A 24414-nucleotide genomic window follows, 5' to 3' on the forward strand; every position below is an offset into this window, starting at 1 on the left:
TGTGCCTGTTTTGTTCACTATAGTATTCCTGGCACCTAGAACAATGGTTGGCACAGGTCAGGCTCTCAGTAAGTATTTGTTTGAACAGTATAAATCCTTTGTTTCTTATTAGAAGAAATCCTTTATGAGTTATCTGAATGTTTGTGTAATTCTTAGGAAATCTAAGTTTTAAAATATATTTTAAAGGTAGGGACCCTTCAGAGAAACAGAAAGCACTGTAGGTAGTACAAGCAGAGGGAATTTAATATGGAATAGTTTCCATAGGTGATACAAGAGCCAAGAAGGTCAATGGGGTGGTGAGACAACCCAGAGATTGGCAACACCTGGGAGCTCCCAGGCCCCTAAGGAAATTAGAAGGTGCTGGTGTCACCAAAGGCTAGAAGCCTGAGCCATCTGCTGTGAGCTAGAAGCCTGGAAAGAAGAGCTGTCTGGTGGCAGCTGGAACTCGGACCAAGTAAGATAGAGAGCATTACCCTGGCTTCCCTCCTTCTCCTGCCTTTCCTCGTCAGTGCCTCCCATTGGTGGAACTTACTCATAAATCAGTTGGCAAGGGAGCCTGGGGGATGTAGTTCCCTGTGATAGTGTAGAGCAAGGGGAGGATCCAAGCTGAGACAGGCAAAGGCACAAAGGCACTTAAATCTCCAAGATGTAATTCTTTCTCCTTGTAAGTAAACAGTTATTTTGGACAAGCAATAAGAAGGGTTTTCAGGCAGATAACCTCTTGTGCTTCAAAAGGATCTAGGATCTTAACTGTTGCCAGAACAGTAATTAGTCCTGGGAAGTAATGTAACTTTGTATAGTCGTGTAACAAGTAATGTAAGTTTTATATAGGCATTGCCTATATAATTAGGATGTGCGGATTCTGTGGAATCTGTATTTGACTTTTGGTCTCCACCAGGACAATTTATCGTTTGGTTACTCAGAAAATAAGTTCCCACCCTGTTAATTCTGGGAAGCCTTAAGCATGATGTGTATGCACTGAGCTTGTCCCATCTACAACTAAAAGCTTTGAGTAACAAAGTAACACTTAAGATGTACAAAGAGAGTTTTGAGGATTGCAGCCTTAAAACCTGGTACAGATTAGACCTTCCTTGATAGTTAAGGAAGTTTTCCTTGTGCCACGTATTTTTTTAAATAGTTTGATCTGTTTGCCCGTGCCGCCCGCCCCCTGATTCAGTCCGGTTACCACTGGGTGAGAGAGGTAAGATCACTGGACATACTATCTTCTATACTGAACCTGAAAAATAAAAAGTATTTTGTCTTATTTGGAAGGTTGCTGCTGCTCCATTTAAAGACAAAGCTTCTCAAGTTATGGCTACTAGTTTTCTCCTTGATTATAAAGTGTTTAATGAGTTACGTGATACAAGTTTAGCACTTTCTAGAAGTGCTTTTTTTGTCAATCAGGTCACCTGCCTTTGGGCGCCTGCCACGTTAATGGAATTGGTGGAACTAGGCCAACAAGGGTTTTCAGTGGAGTGTGAGTATGTTTGCTTTAGGCTGTTATTTTCCACAGAAGCTATGGATAAGGAACCTTCATTGAGTAAAGTTACCAATGGTAAAAAAAAAAAAAAAAAAAAAAAAATTGCATAGGTTTCATTCTTTTTCTGTTTTCTCCAAAAATTAATTTCCTCTTAGCAGGTACTCCTATAATTCGCAGATGTGATTGAAATGTAATTTGGTATTGTAAAAAGCGTATCAGCCTGCTTCCCAGAGTACCAGTTGTTCCCATGCAGTCCATTTTACCTTAAGAGGTACATCTATGCGTTTTTGAAGCCTCATGTTTAACAATTACAATATTTCACTACTTTTGACTTCACTATTTGACTTTTCCATTTTCCAAACTTTCTCCTTCCCTACCCCACTCTTCTGGATCCTATATTTCCCCACAGGCTTTGTGGATGCTGGTCCATTGATGGCTGAACTGCAGGTCCCTTCCCAGTGAAAAACCCCAGAGATGAGCCAAATCTGCCTTCATCTGTGGCCATCCATCAGTGTAAGGTTGCCCTGGAGGTTGTCTTCAGTTTGTCCACCACTCCCCTTGACCCCCATGCTCCCTCCTGTGTGGCTGAAACGCCCTGGAATCCCACCTTTGTAACATATTGCTGGGATTTTATTATTGCTGCTCGTTTTCATTTTCAAGTAACGTTAAGTAGTTTTCTGACCATTTTTGTTGACTGTAGCCCTCTTTTCCCCATTTGTATATTTCCTACGGGTATTCTGGTTTGATTTTTACATACCTGTAGGATATGGTTTATTTAGAAAGTACTGGACTTCATAAGCCCACTTGGAAAATGCTCTGTTGATCCTTATTTAATTTCAAGTCAAAACTTTCAAAAAGAAATGTCTTAATCGGAAACAATGAGAACTGGATCCCTCAGGCTTCATGTCATTTCTCCTCACCCAAAAAACAAATGTGTAACTTACTCATTTTATCATGTGTTGAAAATAGTAGAGCAAATACAGGAGGAAGAGAGACCTACTGTCAGCTGTAGCTGATAAGCCTGTCCCAGCACAGAGATGTGAAAAAATAGAGCACCTTTTCTTTTCCTCTATTGCAAATAGCCATACTGTCTTTCACAGCAGTTGCTAGTGATGGGAAGACCATAAATCCCCATGCCTCTATCTCAGAGCTTATACCTTTAGATGTGAGTTTACATGTTAATCCTACAATGTTACTTCCTGAAGTGCGCACGGAGTAAATTTTAACTTCTTCCTCTTTTCTTGTCTTAGTGTGAGTCCCCTCTGTGTGTGTGTGTGTATTTAGAAATGAGATCTCTAGTGTTTCAAGCCTTGAGTTAAAAACTTTGTCTTAATATTGTTTAGACGGTTTTTGTTCTAATGCCTTCAAAAAATAATTTCGTACAGAATTTTCCATGTGAACTGGTAATATCATATGCTGGTGAGGGAAGGGGCATTGGTGTCTTTTCTTGTTGATACTTTACCACTTGGGTTATAACTGACCCAAGCCCTCTGATGAGAAATAGGAAGGAAACTCCCTGTTCTTATCATGATGCTTGTGTTCAAAATAGCTGGCAACAACGGACCTAATGGAAACCAGTTTGTGTGACGGCTGATTTGAAAAAGAAAGAAAGAAAAGATTCAGGCTCTTCTGCTGTGCTGAAAGCATTTTTATTGAAATAATAGCTGTAAGGACTGGGGACTTTGTCTCTCTGAAGGTAGATGTGAGGGGTTGGGTTGGAGGAACTGTTTCAGACCGAGGAGAATTTTGAGCAAAGGTCTTTCGTAGAGTGTGAGTGCTATTATTAACGTTACTAGCTTTTATGTGAGAGAAAGGAAGCATCATTAAATACAACATTGGAATCAGGAAGATTCCAAATCACCTCCTCTGAGCATTCTGACTTGGTTTTGAGCCTAGTCTGTGAATAGGCACCAGGCACAAGTGACTCAAATCAGGGCAGAGTAAAAATAAGGCTCAGTTTCATTAGACTTCTTATGCATATAAGGGGAAAAAAGGGACTTCCTTGGCGGTCCAGTGGTTAAGACTCCTCGCTTCCACTGCAGGGGGTGGGGGTTTGATCCCCAGTCGTGGAACTAAGATCCCACATGCTGGATGACCAAAAAGGAAAAAAAAAAAATTTGTTACCATAGGAACAGACTCCCAGACCAGTTGTGCTTATTAACTAAACATCATTAAATGCTTTTCTTTAAAGAACAAAAACTTTATTTTTTCTCATTATGAAAGTTATTCATATTTGTGATGAAAATCATTGGAAAGTATGAAAAAGTATGATGCAGAAGGTATTTCATATAATCCTTATCACCCATTTTTTATTTCAGCTTATACTATTATAATTTTGTTCATTATTGTTTTGCTTAACATTTATCATAAGCATTTTTCATGACATTAAAAACATTTAAATGCCTTTATTGTATTCCATTGTTTGAATATATCATTGCTTAACTCTTGCCCAATTGTTGGACCCTTGGGTCTTAATTTTTCAGTGTTATAAGATAATGAGACATTGTGAATTTTTGTGTTGCTGTGAGACTAATGGGTTATTTATGTGTTCAGAGTTGAGTAGTTATGTGGGCCCTCTAATTTTAAGGAGTTGTCAGGGAGTCCTCTGGGTTGAGCCCATGTAGGGATGGCCTTGCCGTGGGGGCAGTTCATTTTGAACTGCCTCATGGCAGTGGACATTTGAGACAAGGAGCACAGAGAGCTGGGGAGAATCCAGGCTTGACCGTAAGGAACAGATTTATGGGACGTGATCACAGCAAGATGGGCCAAGATATATTCTTATATCTCACGTGCAATTTCCACGTTATATACTTGGTATGTGGAAATACTGTTGGGCCGTTGATCAGCATCTTATGTTGTTCGTACAGGCCTCCTTCACTTAAACTCAGTCCACTGAGAAGGAGGATTAGAAGCCCCACATTGGTGGAAAGGGGAATAAGAGCCACTGTGTTTTGTTTTTGTTTTACAAAGCTTTCCTTAGACTGTGAATTCCATGAGGAGAGGGACTGAGTCCCGTGTTTTCCTGTTAGCTAAAGCACAGCATCGGGTACATAGTGTCTGTGTCTCCGTCGTGAACGCTATTTAGTTATGCGTGTTCAGATCATAATCTTGTTTAGTTTTTTGAAAGTCACCCTCATACTCTTAACTCAGATATTTGAAGCTCTGTGACGTTGCAGGAAGCCGAGCAGGTGAATCTCAAGGTTGCTCTGTGGCAGTTGCTTCTGGGCACCATCTCTTTTGTGTGCTCTGGCATCTGTACCACCTTGAAAGCTGGAGCCAGTCGCAGAGCTGGTATTCTGCCCTTTCCGCAGGAGGTTCCCCACCATTTTAGGGGAAATGGAGCAGGGAGTGTAAAACGGGAGGCTGAAATAGCAGTCCTTTAGCCTTTTTGTGGGCTGGGAGTAAATATTTAGACACTGTCCTCAGCTGCTGTAGAGATTAATCATAACCTTGCAACACTTTTAGAAGCTCCCCTTGTTCCTGCTGGAACAGGTTTGTCTAATTTGAAGAACCTTGCTTTGGCTCTTTCGAAGCCACGATTTTTTTTCCCCAAGAGACTTGCTCTGAGTTCCTCTGCGTAATGTCCCCTTTGCAGGAACTTTCTATCTGCACGGCTGGCATCTTTGCGCCGCCCACTTGCACCATACCTTCCGACCCGTACCTCATTATACCCAATTCTGAAACACCTGGCTTTTGAAACATAGTGAATATCTTCTTTTGAAAGGGCAAATCTCCACTTTTTGCTCTGCTCCCTTAAGCCAGGGCTGTTTTGATGATTAACATTCTGCGTGTCCCTGGACTAACCATCTGTATTTTGGTCCCAGAATTCATTTCTATTCTGCTCTTTCTATAGAGATGAAAGTTCTCTAGCTTTTGGATACGGTTGTGATTCAGTTAAACTCTCACTGGTTTTCCATCTGTTTGCCATTGGTTGGGGCTCCTCTGATGTGTTGGGAAAGCTGCACACCGTCGTGGAAGGAAGAAGTTCACACGTCTGTGGTCTTGTACAAGAGTTCATTTGCTGACTCGGAAGGTTTTGTGTAAAGCCTCTCTCTGCCTGTGTGAAAAGCACGAGCTCCCCTTCAAACAAGTGAAAAATGAGTTCTGCCTGGCTTCTTGTTCTTCGCTCTCCTCCACTCCTGGGCTTCCTCTGAGGAAGAGGAACGTGGCTGGGAAGGGGTGTGGATGAGCCTTCACACACAAGCTCAGGCCTTGGGCTTTCCAGCAGCAGAGAATGTGTGTGTGAGAAGAGAAAAGAACCCCTGAAGAATAGGATATCAATTTAGGGACTATTATTGAGCATCTACTATGTATAACACACATTTGGGGTGTAGAAAGATGATTCTCATTCCAGTCCAGCTGATGATTTCTTCTATGAACTTGGGTAAATGACTTGACCTCCCCGGGCCTTAGATTCTCCAGCTGTGCTTGGAATAGATAATCCTTAAGGTTCTTTCCAGTTTTGGAATTCTGTATCAGAATGTTCATCTCTCTGTTACAGAACAAGAGAAACAGCTTTTCCACAGGATTGGCATATTCTTATATCTCACACGCTTCAAACTAAGTGGCTTCAAGATGGTTTCTCAGCACTATTGATGTTTCGGATACTTCTTTGTTGAGAGGTTGTCCTGTATAGGAGGTAAAGCAGCATCCTTGGCCTCACCTACTAGATGCCAGTAGCACCCCAACTTTCTGCCAGTTGTGACAACTTAAAATGTCTCCAGACATTGACATTGTCACTTGGGGGGAAAATTCCTTCAGTTGAGAAGCACAGCTCTAAAGAAAGAAGAGGGGTACTGTTTGAATGTGGCTATTTTTAATATCTATTTTCATATTGGTTCTCTGCTGCTTATTACTTGTCCTGGGGTTGGAGGATGAAGAGCAATCTCATTGGTCAAGAGCTCTATCACCTTTCTTTGGTAGCTTCTTCTAAAGATATGCCTCCCCTCAGTGGGCAGGCTTACTTTGCATCTTCAGTATTTTTTTCAGAATATGAGAAGCTATTGGTTGTTGCAAAGAGGAAGCTAAGGCTTTAACGGGAAGTAACTTAAAAAACATAAAGAACTAAATGTCCCCAGGGAGTGAAGACAATAACTTCTAGCGAATTGAGTTAAACATCTGTTTCCTGAAGTGAGGTCATGGTGATAAGAAATTAGTTTAATTATAATGTCAAGTTTTGAAATGTCAGGTCCACCTGGCCGACTTTGAAATAATTGCCCAGCTGTTAGCTCAGCAATCCATCTCTACACACCTCCAACCCCCAGCCTGATGAAAGCCATTGAGGTAGTGATTGAAATGTTCTAGCTCTCTTATAAGATCTGGGTTTTATCCTTATGCTTTTGCTACAAAATGTTGGTTTTATTTTATTTAAAAAAATTTTTAACCATTTTTTTGAAGTATAGTTAGTTTACAACATTGTGCTAGTTTCAGGTGTACAGCAAACTGATTCAGTTATATATATATATATATTCTTTTTCAGATTCTTTTCCATTATAGGTTATTAAAAGATATTGAATATAGTTCCCTGTGCTATACAGTAGGTCCTTGTTGTTTATCTATCTTATATATAGTAGTGTGTATATGTTAATCCCAGAGTCCTAATTTATCTCTCCCCCACCCCCAAAATGTTCTTTTTAGGTTGAATTACTTTACATTGTCCCCAGTGTCATCTTTTTCTTTTTTTTTTTTTCTTTTTTTTTTTGTCATCTTTTTCTCATCTCTTTTCAATCCACATTCTGGACTGGGTTGGGTGCAGAATGATGCTCTTTGCTGATTGGGGTAGAGTGTGTTCTATGAGCATCCTTGCTGGGATGCTCTGGGATCCCAGAGCCATGACTGAGACACTTGAGCCTGTGTCAGTCTCTATCCCTCAGTCCTGGCAGGCTCCGTGTTCTATTCCAGCTGAGCCTTTGCCGGAGTAATTGGCCACATGGAGCCTTCAAGCCAAACAATTGTTTGTACTGAGATAGTCTCACTGTTTGGCTCCTAATGAAATAATCTCCTTCCTGCCCCCAGTGAAAGCAGCTATTTTTTATTTCCTCCCTCCCCTTTTCAGAGAAGCCATGCCTCAGCTACCACTCTTCTCGCTTATTCATGAATGCTTTAAGCAGGGTCTTTGTGCAGAGGAAATTAGCTAGAGCCAAAATATCCGAGCTAACCAGGATACAAGGAACATTAAGGACACCCTTCCTCCTAATTTTCTATGTAGGACATTTAAATCACCTTTGTGTGGTTTTCTGAGTAATAAGGGATTCAAACCTCAAGTCCACATAAGAAAAATACTCATTCTAGGTTTTTAAAAAGTATGCTAACTTAGGCAGTTGTTACCTAAAGGAGCTCACAAAATAAAAACAAATATAAAACCCAGTGACAGAACAAGCATAGCTGAGTGCCACCGGAGAATGACACAGTGCTGTGAGAGTCAGAAGAGGAAGGAAAAAAGGCTTGATGGAGACAGCAAGATTTTCACAAAATAAGGTTTTGCAAATGGAAGTAATAGCCCACGTAGAGCTATTTGTGAGCAATATTAAGTTGATCCAGAAAGTATAAGTAGTCCAGTTTTCCTTATTTGTCAAACCTGTGAACCTCCAAAACATGAATTCAGGAAAGAGAATCCACAGGTAGAGACAGAAAGTGTCCTGCTTCTCTTTCCCTCTTTGGGTGCTTCTTCTGGATTATCGATTGCTTTCATTATATTGCTGCCTCTGCTCTAAAGCTCTGGCTCGTATATAGACACAGATCACTTCCTTTGATTCTTTTCCCTTAGCCCTGTTAACACCATTCAGAACTTTGAGTACAAAGAGGGAACAAAAAAGGGAACTTATCACAAAATATATGAAACTAAAAAACAGCCACCCTTTTCTTTGAAGGTTTAACTTCTGATCCTACCTCGCTTGGCTTGTTCCCAGTCCCTGTTCTGTTTCAGAATCCTGAGGTCACGTGCCTTAGCTTCACAGGACCAGTGTAGATTCTTATTTACCTTGCTTGATTTTTTTTTTTTTTTTTTTTCAGCACCAGGTCCTCCTCCATGTGAAAGGTACTGTCTAAGGACCCACCACCAGCAATTTTCTCTCTAGAGAAGTTGACCCAGAGGATAAAGCCAAACTAGCCTTCTTGTGCTGCTGCACACTTAGGGCTTTTTTACTCATTTCTCAGTGGATAGGCATCCAGGCCTCTTCCTAAGGTTACTGGCATAATCAGAGACCTCATCCTCCAGGCTGAACTCAACATTCTCCAGAAAGAGAGGGGCTTCCCACTTGGAGCCCCAGCACTGTGTACCACAACTTTCATACTGGTCTCTCATGGGAGCATTTATTTGACAAGAGCTATGAACATACTGGTTTTTTTTAGAAGGGATAACTTTTATTTTGACTTCATAAAAATTTAAAACATTTAAACAGCAAAGCATTTGCTAAACAAAATAACAGAGGTTAAAGAGAAATTTAAAAACAAGAAACAAAAAATTGCAAAATGTCAATTCCCCTAATCTATGCATTTAGGACTAAACCAATAAGAATAGTACTGAGATTAGCTGGGAATGTTGTTATTTAGTTTTTGTTTATTTTTACATTGTTTTAAAAACCAATCAAAATTTGTAGGGATAAATATTGTTACATTTATAGATTTTTAATAACAGCTTGTTGCATTTCCTGTATTGTTTCAAATGCCTCCACCTGGTCACATCAAACCTCAGTTGATGCTTTAAGTAATAGAGGATCTTTTATTGCAGCCAAAGTATAGCAGGTATGCTGTCTAGTTCTAGAGAGTCCAATGAAGTGGAAATAATATATTCTTAAGCATTATATTAAACCCTATCTTAGGAATTATAGTAAAAGCAAATGTAGCATCAATTGAATAACAGCCATTAACCAAAGAGAGAAATCAAGAGGACGTTTAAAGACAGAAAACATTAGGCAGATGTCCTACTATGCTTGTGGATATTTAGGAGGTGGCTGCTCTGTAATTAAACCTGGACATGACCCTGGGTCCCTCAGCCCTCATGGTTTGACCTCCTCCTTCCCTGGGAACTTGATGAAGGAGAGGGATTCCCTGACCCTCTCGGGCCTCTGCTTGCTGAATAGCAGGGCAGAGGAGCCCCTGGGGGAAAGCTGGAATTTAAACCCTGCTTTGGCCAATTTTGTCTCCTGTGACCATTTCTTTTCTTAGCTTGTTGAGCTTTCTCTCAGTCAACAGAGATGCCAGCCAACTTTGTTGAGGGTTTTTTCTCATGGGACATGATCCGTCTTTGATAGAAGGAAATGTTTCTTTCCAATTCTCTCTCTAGGTCTTTGGCCAGCTTTCTGTAGGAGTTGCACTTGGGGAGTACACTGCTGATATTTTCTTACACTTTGGGAAGTTTCTTCTTTACTTCTAAGCAGTAAATTCCCTCCTTGATTAACTTTGTGCGAAGTTTCATTATACGTTCTTGATGTAGTTCAGTCACTATTTGAAGTTTCAGCTGAAGCTTTTGAATTTCACTTTCAAGCTGTGAATATTCAAATTGCAAAGAGGGTTGCTCAGTTTGGAAATTTCTCATTTGACTTGTAAGCTCCTTTTCATTTGATTGTCTTCAATAATTTTTTAAAATTAATTTATTTTTGGCTGCTTTGGGTCTTCATTGCTGTGCCTGGGCTTTCTCTAGTTGCAGTGAGCGGGGGCTGCTCTTCATTGTGGTGTGCGGGCTTCTCATTGCGGTGGCTTCTCTTGTTGTGGAGCACGGGCTCTAGGTGCTCGGCTGCAGTAGTTGTGGCATGCGGGCTTCAGTAGTTGTGGCTCACGGGCTCTAGAGTGCAGGCTCAGTAGTTGTGGCACACGGGCTTAGTTGCTCCGCGGCACGTGGGATCTTCCTGGACCAGGGTGCGAACCCGTGTTCCCTGCGTTGGCAGGCGGATTTTTAACCACTGTGCCACCAGGGAAGCCCATCTTCACATAATTTTTAAAATGTTCCTTGTTTTTCTCCTTCGAGCCTTCTTAAGGAAACATTTAAGTAACAGCATGGATGAGTTTCTTTGAATCTACTTCTGACTCATAGTCTAGGTGGTCTCCATTTTCTGATCCATTCTTTTTGTCTAATCCCAAATTGCCATGATCCACATAATCTCTAAAGAGAGCAGGTAAATTTGTCCTCTCCAGCACAGTTTTTGTCATAGATCTTTTTAGCTGGCTCTTTTTATGATTTACAACCTATTTCACCCGTGTAGTTGAGTTTTCAAGCTTTTTTTTCTTCACTTCCCACACTCTTTGCCCCCATCCTGCAGCTTCTCGGGAAAGGAATCCTAGGCTTTCCTGAAAATGAGTGTTTTCAACCATACCATCCATTTTTTCCCTCTGAAGTTGTTCTGCATTCTTCTGAGGCGCTTTTAGGGTGTTTTGGCACCAGTCACTAAGGGTTGGAGAGAGTTTGACATATCTTTGAGTAACCATGTATGTCCTTGAAGGCAAGCCACCATCCCTCCATGAAATGAAAGTTTAGGGGCTCACTTCTAGTTATTTTTCAAGAAAATCTACTGTGTTCTCAAGTAAAGAGGTGGACATGTTTAGATTATTACGTTTTGCCATACTCAAGGTTTGTAACATCAGAGGACTGGCCTCTGCTGCAGGCATCAGCTTGTGTAATCAGTCTAACCTTCTCACTGACTTTATGAGATTCTTCAACCCGGGCAGAAGATGTTTTGGCTAGCTCTTTCCCCCTCTTTAAAATATATCAGCTCTCTACTATGAAAACAATCATAGCATCACATACCAGAACCTCCCAGGGAAACCCCAAGAGACTTGGGCCTCAGGCTTTTAGAGAGCACCGCCAGCAGTACTGCACAGCTGCTGCTCCAGGACTGGCTGGAAAGACACCTCTGTGGCAGTCGGAGGCCCTCTGTGTAGAATCAGGGACTCACCTTATCCGGGAGTCCCTCAGTCTGCCTCTTGTCCCCAAATCAGAGAAAGGCCTCTGGGTGTCTGTGGGTGAGAGTCACCCTCTCAGATTTCTCTGTGTGGCTGGAACCTAGCAGCTGGCAGCTACACACATCGTTTTAGAGGAAGTGATGTCTTTGTTGGTATATAGAAGTAAGAAGAGGAATAACAAGAATTGATTCTAGAAAGGCCCAGATCATGGAAGAATTTAAGCCACACTTAGTTTGGAGTCCAGTTGACAGTGGGGGTCTAAATTACATGTCTTCGAATGGGGCAGTGACATCATCAGCACATACCTTGGCAGAATGTCCTTTTCAGAGGCAAAAAAAAAGTTCAAACTAGGACCTGGTCCTTTCCCTTCTGAAGTATTCTGGGAAATAGAGTTGAGTAATAAAGATACAGGTTGTTTGATTTGGTAGTCTTTATTACCAGAAACATCACCTAAGTATACATTAGTTACTGTCCACTGCTGGGATAGCCAGAAAGGAAGAGATAGAGCCTAACCTGCAATAAACCTTTACCTTCCAATAATAAATAAGGCAAATAAGATTGATGTGGAGCTAAATTTACTAAAAGTTAATTGCCCTTCCTTCAGTCTTTTCAGAGTAGTTAATTAATTTTAGAGATACAGTTATTATCTTTTAGCCCATAGCTTTGTGGCTAGCAGGGGTCAGGTAAATACCATGAGATATGTACAAGCATGTTACTGGACTAATTCAGAGCAAGTACCGGTTTTCCTAGGATTTAAAGGAAATCAATAGCCAGTGTATAGAGAAGCTAAGAAAGCTGCTGCACCCAGCAGTAGACATGTGCCTTGTTCTAGCGCTGGCCCTTTGGCTGTTTTATTGTTTTAGTTTTATTACTTTGTGTAGGCTTTTTAAAAATTGTATTTAATTTTCTCCACCACCACCCCCGCTCCAGAGCAGAGCAAGGTCAAGGCCAATCCATTGTCTGTAAGCACTGCTAACGGCAAGAGAAAGATTAACAATGTCTCCTCCTTTTTTCCCACTAGCCCCCATTCCACTTCCCTGTTGATTTCCTAGTGTTAAAGCTTTAATGTCTTTAGAGAAAGACCATTTTATTTTATTTTAAAAAGAATTTATTTATTTATTGGCTGAGTTGGGTCTTCGTTGCTGCGCGCGGGCTTTCTCTAGTTGCAGCGAGCGGGGGCTACTCTTCATTGCGGTGCGGGGGCTTCTCCTTGCAGTGGCTTCTGTTGTTGCGGAGCACACGCTCTAGGTGCACAGGCTTCAGTAGCTGTGGCACTGGGGCTCAGCAGTTGTGGCACGCGGACTCTAGAGCGCTGGCTCAGTAGTTGTGGTGCACAGGCTTAGTTGCTCCATGGCATGTGGGATCTTCCCAGACCAGAGCTCGAACCCCTGTCCCCTGCACTGGCAGGCAGATTCTTAACCACTGCGCCACGAGGGAAGCCCCAAAGACCATTTTAAGTTATCTGCTGAAATGGGTTTAGATGTAGACTAACTAATTATTTCATCAGTGAGTGCTCAGCAGTGTTCTACTTCACTAACCACCTTTTTCTGGTTACCTGGTAGGAGGATAATGTTGCTTTGCTTTGTCTCCATGGATATCATAGCAGTTTGTTTGCTACATCTGTTCTGTCATTGACCTCCTGGATTAAGTTGGCTCAACTGGCTTGTATTTTAGTTGAGTGTAGAATAGCTGCTCTCTTCTTCTAGAATCTCCAAACCTCTATCTGTATCTTGCATTTTTTGTTATTTTATATAAATATGAGAGTAGTATAGAAGTAGCACCAGGAGGTAAAAATGGTAAGAAGGCAGATTAATGGGACTCAGTGTAAAGAAGGCATCTCTAGTATTCAATGCCATCCAACAGTAGAATGGCCTTCCTTTTGAAATGGTACATAACTGACTTAGTACCAGAGCTGTTTAGGGAGGAACCAGATAAAAGGATCTCAATGACTAATGAGAAGGTTAGACTCACCGACTTCTAATGTTCTTTCCACCTCTGATCTTCCAATTTTAAATTCCTTGGTGTAGTATTTACCTTTATTCTCTAATCAATCTCAGAAATCTTTCAATTTGTTTTGTCTCAAACATTTAAGAAGATAACTTTTAGGGCTTCCCTGGTGGCGCAGTGATTGAGAGTCCGCCTGCTGATGCAGGGGACACGGGTTCGTGCCCCGGTCCGGGAGGATCCCACATGCCGCGGAGCGGCTGGGCCCGTGAGCCATGGCCGCTGAGCCTGCGCGTCCAGAGCCTGTACTCCGCAATGGGAGAGGCCACAGCAGTGAGAGGCCCGCGTACCGCAAAAAAAAAAAACAAAAAAAGATTAACTTCTGCTTTTTCAAATATATGAACGTGGACAGTGTCTCTTTTTGACAAAAGGAAACAACATTCTTACAAGATGTACCGGATGGAGAGGGACTTACTTCTTCTCTTGCAGAGCGTACTCAGAGCAGAGGTTGATTGAGTAAGCTTTTATTTTGGCCTCATGGTTCCTTAAAATGTTTGTACTTGCAGAGGTTCAAAGTTACTGTTTATTGTTATTTTGGAATAGGGAACTAGGTGAATTCTCTTTTGTGTAGATGGAAATAGGCTGATAAACATACCTCTTAGTAGCCCTACTTAATTTCTCCAAGATGCCACTGGTGTTTATGTGTATTCTTCTTTGTAGTGAATCAAGGTTTGAAGGGATATAATGAGCGGAACTGAGGTACCTAGCGTTAGAATTGTTCTTAAAACAAATACTGCTGCTTCTTTGCTTTGATTCTCGAATTTCATGCTGGAGTTAATGACAGGCCAAGTTCAGGAGAAATTTGCTTCTGTTTTCAAATCAGAATGTGTTGATGGAGGTTCTTCCTTACGTGTCTGTCACGTTTAAACCAGCTTTCAGTGCCAATCATAGGCTCCATGAACTGAATTTGATTTCATATTTTTAGACTCATCAAGATCTAACATCTTCAGTGAATTCCCTGGAGGTCCAATGGTTAGGGCTCCGAGCTTCCCCTGCAGGGGGCACAGGTTTGATCCCTGGTCAGGGAACTAAGGTCCTTTATGCCTCATGATGCGGCCAAAAAAAAGACCTAACATCTTCATAGATTATTTCACGTTGTACCTTCAGAACCACTGAATTTCAAGCAGGAAGGGACATGAAAATTTCCTACAAATCAGCCAGTAGAACAATGGTACTAGAAGGGACTTTACAGCTCATGGTTTACCCCACCCACTGTGCAGGGATCATTTCTCCACCATCCCTGAGAATTGATCATCCGGCCTCTTCTTGAACACTTGCACTTACTGGGATTCCACTGTTTCTGGATATGCTACATTTGTTTTCACGGAACCTTAATTACGAGTTAGGAAATTCTTCCCCAGAGTGTGCCCAAATCAACTTCTACTCACTGGTGCTAGTTATGCCTTTGGAGCCTCACCAAAGTAACCTAATCCCTTTTCTGGGTAATATCTTTGCCTTGAAAGTGTTTGAAAAGTTCTTCTCCCTTCATTTTGCAAAACAGAAAAAAAATTGTATGCTTTTTATCTTGTTAATTGATGACTTCATTTAACAAATACTTATTTTGTATGTACTACTTGCAAGTATGGTGGTAAATGTTTGGGATAAATGATGAAGGGACAAGGTCCTTGCCTTCCAGAGCTGATTGTCTATTTAGGGCAAGAAAGTTTCGTAAGCAACTAATTGTAATAAGATGTTAAGTATTGGAAGAGCAAAGCATGCAATGGACTCTTAGCCATAGCAAAGGTCAAGATTTATTCCCTTGATGGCCTCACAGAAAGAGGTGACATTGGACTAGATTTTGACGTTTTTGAGCAGGGAATGGAGGAGAAAGCCATTTCAGGTAGGAAGAAGGTGTAGGCAAAGAGGCGTGAGTCATGACATTTTTCAGAATGATGACTTGCTCGTCCTGTGTAAAGCACGGGCTCTTAAAGGGCTTTATTATCATGCTAAGGAGTTTCAACTTATCTTTCAGCCAGTAAGGAGCCATGGGTGGCTCTGTTGTTTTGTTTTTAAAATACCTGTACTGTTTTTTCTCATTACAGAAGTAATGCAATTTCATTGCAAACAATTCAGAGAGTATGTTAAAAAATAGGAAAATAAATATTTCACAATCCCACTACCCAGAAATAATAGCTTTTAATATTTTACATATATTCTTCTAGACATTTTTTCTGTGCATACATTTATTCACATTCTTAAACAAAAATGGTTTGATTTGTTCTGTTTATACTGTTTAAAATTGTATTTTATAATTAATATAACGTGGACGTGTTTCTATATTAAATAAAGAGCTACAATTTTCTTTTCCCTGAGTAGTGATATCATAGTTCTTTTATGGAATCTGTTGATGTTTTTTGTTGAAACATTAATATATTACTGAACATTCTTAATATATTTCTTTGTGTACTTGACCTGTTGTTTCCCTGATGAATTCTTACAGCAGGGGTGGGTGGTGTTCAAAGGATTTAGTTACTTTCAATTATTATTATTATTATTTTTTTTTTTTTGCGGTACGCGGGCCTCTCACTGTTGTGGCCTCTCGCGCTGCGGAGCACAGTCTCCAGACGCACAGGCTTAGCGGCCATGGCTCACGGGCCCAGCCGCTCCGCGGCATGTGGGATCTTCCCGGACCGGGGCACGAACCCGTGTCCCCTGCATCGGCAGGCGGACTCTCAACCACTGCGCCACCAGGGAAGCCCTCAATTAATTTTTAAACAAATTTTGCCTCCCTGCTGTGTGCGAGGAACTGTGCTGTGTCCTGGGAATGTAACAGTGAACATCACAGATCTGCTTGCTCTTGTGGCACTTATAGTTTAGCGGAAAAGACATGTTCAGCAATCACACAAATAAATATATGATAAAATATGGTACAACTTAGAAAAAGTAAAGGGTAAAATAAGTGAAAGTCTATAACCTTTGAAAAGTCCTTATTTTTAGAGGTATATACCAAAGTATATACAGATTGCATGGTATGATATTTGGGATTTGCTTCAAAATATTCCAAGGTTGGGAGTTGAGTGTGTGGGAGTATAGCTGAAGTAAGATTGGCCAGAGGTTGATAATTGCTGAAGCTGCTGGTTAATTATGCTCGGCTTTTGTGTGTTTGAAATTTTCCATAACGAAATGTAAAAACCAGAAGAAAAGATGGAAGAGAGAATATAATCTGGTTTAGATTGGGGGACCAAGGAAAGGCTCCTTTGAGGAAGAAGCTTTTCAGCTGAGACCTTCATGATATATAGGAGTTGACCAGGCTACAGGGGGTGGATAGTGGTTGGGGAAGGAGCTCTTTAGGCAGTGAGAGCAGCGTGTACAAAGGCCAGAAGCCCTAAGTAAAGAACATGTTGGTGTTTTGAGGAAATGAAAGAAGGCTGGCATGATTGGAGTTGAGAAGATGGGGAAGTAGCCATGGGCCAGATCATATAAGACCTTGGAGACCACGTTAAGGATTTTGTTCTTTAATCCAACAGTGACAGAAGGCAGGCTTCCCTAGAAAGGTTTTAAGCAGCTGAGTGACAAGGTCACTTTTGCTTCTTTAAGAGCTCAAGCTGACTGTTTTGCAGAGAATGGTTTTGCTTTGGTGTTGGAGGAGAAGGGAATGTAAAAGCGGTGAGAGACATTAATTAGGAGGTTATCGCACTAGTCCAAGAGTCTGGCGCGTTTGGATTAGAGAAATAGTGTTGCAGATGGAGAGAGGAGATACTGATTTGAGAGGTATTTGGTCTTGGTGATGGTGTAGATATGGCGACTGAAGAAGAGAGGTATAAAAAATGATGTATAGGGCTTCCCTGGTGGCGCAGTGATTGAGAGTCCACCTGCCAATGCAGGGGACACAGGTTCGTGCCCCAGTCCGGGAAGATCCCACATGCCGCGGAGCGGCTGGGCCCGTGAGCCATGGCCGCTAAGCCTGCGCGTCCGGAGCCTGTGCTCCGCAACGGGAGAGGCCGCAACAGTGAGAGGCCCGCGTACGGCAGAAAAAAAAAAAAAGGAAGAAAATGATGTATAAATTTCTGACTGCTGCGTTTGATCGGATGGAGGTGTAATTGATTAAGATGGAGGAGAATGGAGGAAGAACAGGTTTTGTGACAAGAGATTGAGAGTTAAGTTTGGAATATGCCATTCAGAAAATTAGCACCAATTTACATTTACACCTCTATATTTGAGACTACATGAAAAGTTTACATTTGGGGGCCTGATCTGTACAGATTTGTGTTTTGGAGAGATTATTCTGGTGGGAGTCTGTTTAGTTGTTACTCTGTGAGCTCTTTGAAATAGGGAATCTCATCTTTATTGTCTCTGCCTTTGTATTCCTGGTACCTAGCAGGCAGAGTGCTTGGCACATAGTAGGTACTCAATAAATAATATTAAAAGAATGAATGCTTAATACAACATTGTAAATTAACTATATTTCAATAAAATTTTTAAAGAAGAGCTAACAAAAAAATCTTATGCCCGTTTTAAAAAAATGAATGCTTATAGGTGAGATATGAGAAGGTCTAGGTAGAAATGGATAGATTCTGGGAAAGTTTCCAAGGTAGATTCAACAGGGCTTGGATGGAAGATGGAAGAGAATTTCTCTCCCTTCCTTCACCCTTCCTGCTGAAGAGCTTTTCAACAGCTCCAAGATGCTGGCAGGTCTAACTTATGGGTATCCATTGATTTAGCAATGTTTTCTTTTTCCCCCTTAACATTTATTTTTTGGAACTCCATGGGTTAGAGATCAACAAGTTGTAATTAGTATAATAGTAGCTTCAAGCTATCTGTAACTCTAGTTCTCTTCTCTCTGCTGATTTCTCAAGCCCAGAACCCTCCTAGGCCTAGTAGCTCTGGTGATGGGGGAAGTTTCAGCAGCAAGAAAAATTTGCAGCTGGGCATCAGTAGTTAACTCGGTTATGTAGAAGCCATCCAGTAGTTGAATGTAAATTGGATTTATTTATATGCTTTCCATTTTACAAATGGAGAAATAAGCCCTGGAGAATCTTGTCAAAAGGCGTGTAACTAGTCAGTGTAAGCCCAGATTTCCCTGATACTGGGCTGGTGCTTACTAGAGCTGATTTCTTGACAGATTAACCAAATCCATATACTTTCTTCATTTTTACTGATCCCTCATTGCAGAGTGATTATTTATTAATTTTAATATTGCTTAATGCTTCCTGAGCCTGCTTGTCGGCCCCTGATGAATATGTTCACTTAGCCATGACCTTGCTCTTATGTTGTGCTAATCACTACCAGTTTATATCACTGTCTATCATCCTCTTTGCTTTCAGAATGGTTTGAAATATTGCCTCTCAGAGTCTCTTTCCATTTTCAACTTCAAAATGGTATCTTTTATATTTTCTCCCTGGTTGCCATGGCCAATGTGTATGGAACAATTGGATTATCTTTGCATGTATCCCATATTTAAGTAGGCTGGCCTTGTAGCAACAGTACCAGGTGCTGTGGAATCCAGGCACATCAGATGGCTGTCAGCTTCCCACCTTCCTCTGTGTGTGCAGTGGAGGCGTGTATGGACACCAGGGCAGGGTGGGGGCGTATAACAGAAAAGGGGAACAGCTGGGGGTTTGAGTAGTATATTCTCAAGGAATATATTGAGGGAGATAAAAGAAGCTGCTTAAAATTTCATGTTTTCTGAAGACTTTGAAATTGTATCGAGGGTAAGTTTCTTTCTGCTCTTCAGTCCGTTGATTTTGATTCTGACGTTTTAGGACTAGAACTCACATTCCTAACAAGCAGCATTCTGTGGTGTTGCATAGTGTTGGCTTATACCTATGAATTCGTTAACATGCCCTTGTCGGACTTCCCTGGTGGCGCAGTGGTTAAGAATCCACCTGCCAATGCAGGGGACACGGGTTCGAGACCTGGTCGGGGAAGATCCCACATGCCACGGAGCAACTAATCCCGTGCACCACACCTACTGAGCCTGCGCTCTAGAGCCCACGAGCCACAACTACTGAGCCCACGTGCCACAACTACTGAAGCCCGCATGCCTAGAGCCTGTGCTCTGCAACAAAGAGAAGCCACCGCAATGAGAAGCCCGTGCACCGCAACGAAAAGTAGCCCCCACTCGCCGCAACTAGAGAAAGCCCAGGCGCAGCAACAAAGACCCAACACAGCCAAAAATAAATAAATTAATCAAAAAAACAAAACAAAACATGCTCTTATCATGAAGGAGATGAATGGGAAATGGGTTCCAGTAATCTCATTCTATGCCATGTTCTTATATGTAGCTCTCTTTTATTATTACCCCTCTATATTCTCAGCACTGTAAGGTGAATATTATTGTACACATTTTGTAGATGAGGAAACTGGGGTTTAGGAAGCTTAAGTATCTCTCTGAAGGTCACACAGCTAATCATTGATGAAGCTGACCTTCGAAATGTAAGTTTTTTTTCTGGCTGCAAAGATTATGCTTTTAATAACAACACCATTTTCCCATAGTTTCAGCCATATAAGTATCTCTCCTGTGTTTTCCTTTTCTCCAATTTCAGAATCCTTTATGGAGCACGCAGTTATTGATTAATAAATCTAGTGGCTTAAAACTAAAGGAGGCTGAGTGAGATAGAACTGTCCGTATTTCACTGGGAAAAGGTTGTAGGAGGGATATGGGAGGGGGAGCAGAGAAGGCTTCCTCTGACCTTTCATGAAAATTTTATTGCCTGTGTTTATATACTGAGGCCTTGTTAGTGGCTCCAGAATATCAGGATTTAGTCTTGTATTCCTCCAAGACAAAGAGACGTTAAATACTCTGGAACGGGATCTGGAGAAATTCCACAGTTGTGACAGTAGCTTAGATGTTTGGGAATCACCTTCTCCAGACTTAGGGTCAGGAAGCAAATAGCATAACATTCCACAGGTAACTTTTTACTTTTTTAATTTTTAATTTTATTTTTGGCTGCGTTGAGTCTTTCTTGCTGAGCACGGGCTTTCTGTAGTTGCAGTGAACAGGGGCTACTCTTCATTGCGGTGCGTGGGCTTCTCACTGCAGTGGCTTCTCTTGTTGTGGAGCATGGGCTCTAGGCGTGTGGCCTTCAGTAGTTGTGGCTCGCGGGCTCTAGAGCGCAGGCTCAGTAGTTGTGGCGCACAGGCTTAGTTGCTTCCCGGACCAGGGATCAAACCCATGTCACCTGCATTGGCAGGCAGATTCTTAACCACTGCACCACCAGGGAAGTCCCACAGCTACCTTTTAATTAGTGTTTTGGGCTTCTGATTTTGTTAGCAAACAAATATAATGTAACTATCTTATGAGTTCTAGAATCTCGAGCAAAGAGAAAATGGTAAAGAAACATGAAATATTAACTTTTAGTCCCATTTTAAATCCTGTATAATTTAGATTTTACCTGAGTTCCTTTATGAAAACTGTAACCCAAAATAGACATACAGCACGCTAAGGAACCTCATTCACATCTATTTAGGTTTTCTGTTTTGTGTTTATGTTAACTCCCACTGAAAGAAGTGTGTGGATCATTTGTGTGTTTATTGGCTACATAGCAGATCTACTGTGCAAATCTGGGGATTTGAAGGGACTGAAGGTCTTTTTAGAAGATAAATCTGAGCCTAGCAAGATTAGAGCAGTAAGAGGGTATTGGGATAAAATTTGAGGCAGAGAACACCACCTGGTGGTTATAAGGAGGATCTGAGCCTTCTGTATTTGTAGTTTTTGCCATAGTATCAGTAATATCTTTGTCCAAAAATTACATTCTTACTTATAATAATTGCAGATTCAAATTTCTAAGAATAATTTTCTGCCATATGATTTTAGCATTCCCTTATTAAAACTGCTGCCAAAACCCTTAGACCAACCAAACTATTATCTGTGTCCAGCAGAAGTGAAACCTCATGTCCTTTGTTGCTCCAAATGCAGGTCCTCTTTATCTCTGTAGAAAATCAATTAGTGTCTTTTCACCTCTTTATCAAAACCTCTAACTCTGACATCATGCTTCTTTTATGTGGTAAATTTCTGCTTAGTGGAATGATGGCAGAGGAGATATTAGTGATTTTTCAGCAGGTGTTTGGCAGGTGTCATATAAAAGTAAGTCAGTTTTATCCTGTATAAAAGTTATGAAGAAGAGATTGAAAATTTCCCAGATTGATTATTAGGGTGAGCAAAGTTGGCAGGGGATGGGAGATTGTGTAACAGAATTTTACTGAGATACGTATCTGAGATTTCTTTTTTATTGCTATAAGTATCTGTATTATTTGACAATCGTGAATCTAAATAATTCTGTAGTTGGGTAAAGTAGGGACATCAGCCCGAGGGGAGAGGATCCTATTAAGTGAATCTGGATGCATATTTTATAGGCCTGGTTGGGAGGGGAAGATAAACAAAGTTTTAAATTTCAGGCTGAGCCTTGAGCTGGCATGGCATGTCTGTATCTTTTTTCCTGGTAGGAAAACTGAATCCAGGTCTCACTACCATTGAAATGTTTCTTGAGGGAGGGCTGTTCGTGTAAGATACTAAATAGAATGTGACATGACTTCCCATTGTTCTCCTGGGATTTTTAAAAACCATGAGTAACAGTATTATAATATTTGCATTTCAACACTCATCAGATACTGTAAAAAGCTGCTCCATATTCAAATGCCCACACATTATATAATCCCATTTATATAAAATGTCCAGAATTGGCAAATCTACAGAGACAGAAAGTAGATTTGTGGTTGCCTGGGGCTGGGGTGGGGGGAAGTTGGGAGGAAATGGGGACTGCTTGCTAATGGGGTTGAGATTTCTTTTTGGGGTGTACACCATCACCAGAATTAGATAGTGGTGATGGTGTACAACTGTCTGAGAATACTAAAAACCACTGTGTTGTACACTTAAAAAAAACTTAAACTTAAAGAAAGCTGATTCTTGGAGGAATGAACAAAACCAATTTTTTAAAGAAAGGTGATTATGGGAATTCCCTGGCAGTCCAGTGGTTAGGACTCAGCATTTTCACTGCCAGGGCCTAGGTTCAATCCCTGGTTGGGGAACTAAGATCCTGCAAGCTGCACAGCACAGCCAAAAAAATAAAAATAAAATCTAAAAAAAAGTTTTTTAAAGATGATTGTGGTAACAGTTCTCTCACTTACGTTCTAGCAGAAATGTTGTCTGATAACCTAAATATTCCACTTTGGGTCTTGAATGTTGTTTTAATTGGTACTTTATTGGCCTGTTCCTGACCGTCACAGGACCACGATGGGCCTCCTGGAACATTGGTGTGTTCATCTGCATTCGATGTGCTGGGATCCACAGGAATCTCGGGGTGCACATATCCAGGGTAAAATCCGTTAACCTCGACCAGTGGACTCAGGAACAGATCCAGGTATTCACACAGCCCAAGAGTGAGTCAACTGCTCCCATATTTCCATGTAAAAGTAGTTCCGGATGAATTTCAGTCAAACTGGGCATAAAGGTGAAGGTAAAGGAAAGTTTAGTTGTTAAACACTTATGTCACATTTAACATTTTTAATCTTTGTATTTAAGACACAAGTTATTCTACTTATATTTTGCTTCCTTCAAAGCACTAATAGTCTATGGACTAGGACCCCATGGATCCGTGAAGGTATAAAGGGGGATCTTTGGATTATTTTCTAAGGGCCTTGGCATTTGCAGATCTAACATTTATAGTTTTAGATACTCACTTAAAAGAAGAAAACCCTCCAACACATAGACTTATAATAGTGTTTTATTGCAGAAATGCATATATGAATCTTGCTTGCTGTCAGGTTGGTGGGCTGGGCATGAGATACTTAAGTTAGTGAGTCCAGCCTGGCCCAAGAGCTGCACCTCGATGTGGCTTCATTGTTCTATATTCTCTTCCTGCATTGAAACTTGTTAAAGTAATTTTATAAAAAAATATTTTTTCCTTTGTTTGGGGGGAAAGAAGCTCCAAACAAAACGAGTTGCTAAAGTTGGTGTTAGAAATAAGAGGTTATTCCTAACAGAAAATGGCTTTAGAAGTTACTTTAGATTATTTTTATGGATTCACTAAAGGACTAAAAGGTTAGTTATATTTTCCAGTTACACTTTACTGTATCTTATGAAGGAAATTACATGCCATGGAGGTATTTGGGAATTTGAAGATTTTTTAAAATCTTGGAATTTCTATCTCACAAGTGTTAAGGAGTCTTTCAAAAGCCTAATGAGAAGCACATTTATTGGTACTACAACGGAATAGGTTAATTACTGCTATAAACTCAGAATTGTAGTTGTTCCTGATTATTGCCTGCCTGATTAGGCACTGATTATTGCCTGCCAAGTAGACATTTTGATTGGCAGCTATGTCTTGGACTTTCAAATGGGATCTTGAATTATTATTGAATTAAATGTATCCTGTCAGACAAATCTTTCAATAAAAGGAGGAGGGGTGACAGGAAAGACAGCTGTGAAAGTAAATGGTTGGGAGTAGAGCAGAGAGAATCATGGATTGGAAACCAGAAGACAGGTTTAAATCTCGGTTCTCCCATTCCCTAGGTTGGTTCTTCAATTGTAAAATGGTACAATTGGGTGAGAAGTTTTTCAGTTCTTTCCTGATGTGACATTCCTTGTTTCCACATCTTTTTTATTGCAGTGCATGCAAGAGATGGGGAATGGAAAGGCAAACCGACTTTATGAAGCCTACCTGCCTGAGACCTTTCGGCGACCTCAAATAGACCCGTATCTTTTCTGGAGCAACTCAGAAGGCTGAGTGGTTTTTTTGGTGTTTTGGGAGAGTCACACAAGACTCAGAACCCATGATCTGACTGGGCCATATTTATATGTGGATTAGTCGAAGTCTGGCTTTTCCTCTCTCCAGCAACCAAGACACACAGGAAGTCCACATATACTTTCTAATGTCAGAATGGTGGTGTCACATGGGGAAGACTTGTTCAGGAATTAAGACTGCAGTGGTTCACTGTGAATTCTTCCATAAAGTGACATCTCCAATAATTTTTGGATCTCTGAAACCATTGTTTGATAAAAAGAATATTTATTGTGCTATGTTGAGTTAGCAAAACTACCATTCATTTTTAACACCTTTTTATGTCCTAGCTCAAAGAATTAACTGTTGTTGACC

General features: G+C 41.0%; 1 protein-coding gene across 2 annotated transcripts in view; it reads left to right on the top strand.

Annotated features, from left to right (window-relative positions):
• SMAP2 (small ArfGAP2) overlaps positions 1 to 24414 on the top strand; it is a 50598-nt gene that overhangs the window by 7581 nt on the left and 18603 nt on the right. The window contains exons 1-3 of one of the 2 annotated variants that reach the window (XM_032626788.1): positions 13719 to 13837; positions 22547 to 22680; positions 23929 to 24014. In XM_032626788.1, the coding sequence (XP_032482679.1) occupies positions 23932 to 24014 (83 nt within the window). In that variant the 5' untranslated portion in view covers positions 13719 to 13837; positions 22547 to 22680; positions 23929 to 23931. Of the gene's footprint in view, positions 1 to 13718; positions 13838 to 22546; positions 22681 to 23928; positions 24015 to 24414 lie in introns of those variants that run through there. The other variant, XM_032626699.1, reaches the window with a different exon arrangement.

Source organism: Phocoena sinus, chromosome 1, assembly GCF_008692025.1.
Source record: "Phocoena sinus isolate mPhoSin1 chromosome 1, mPhoSin1.pri, whole genome shotgun sequence".
Classification (NCBI taxonomy): Eukaryota; Metazoa; Chordata; class Mammalia; order Artiodactyla; family Phocoenidae; genus Phocoena; species Phocoena sinus.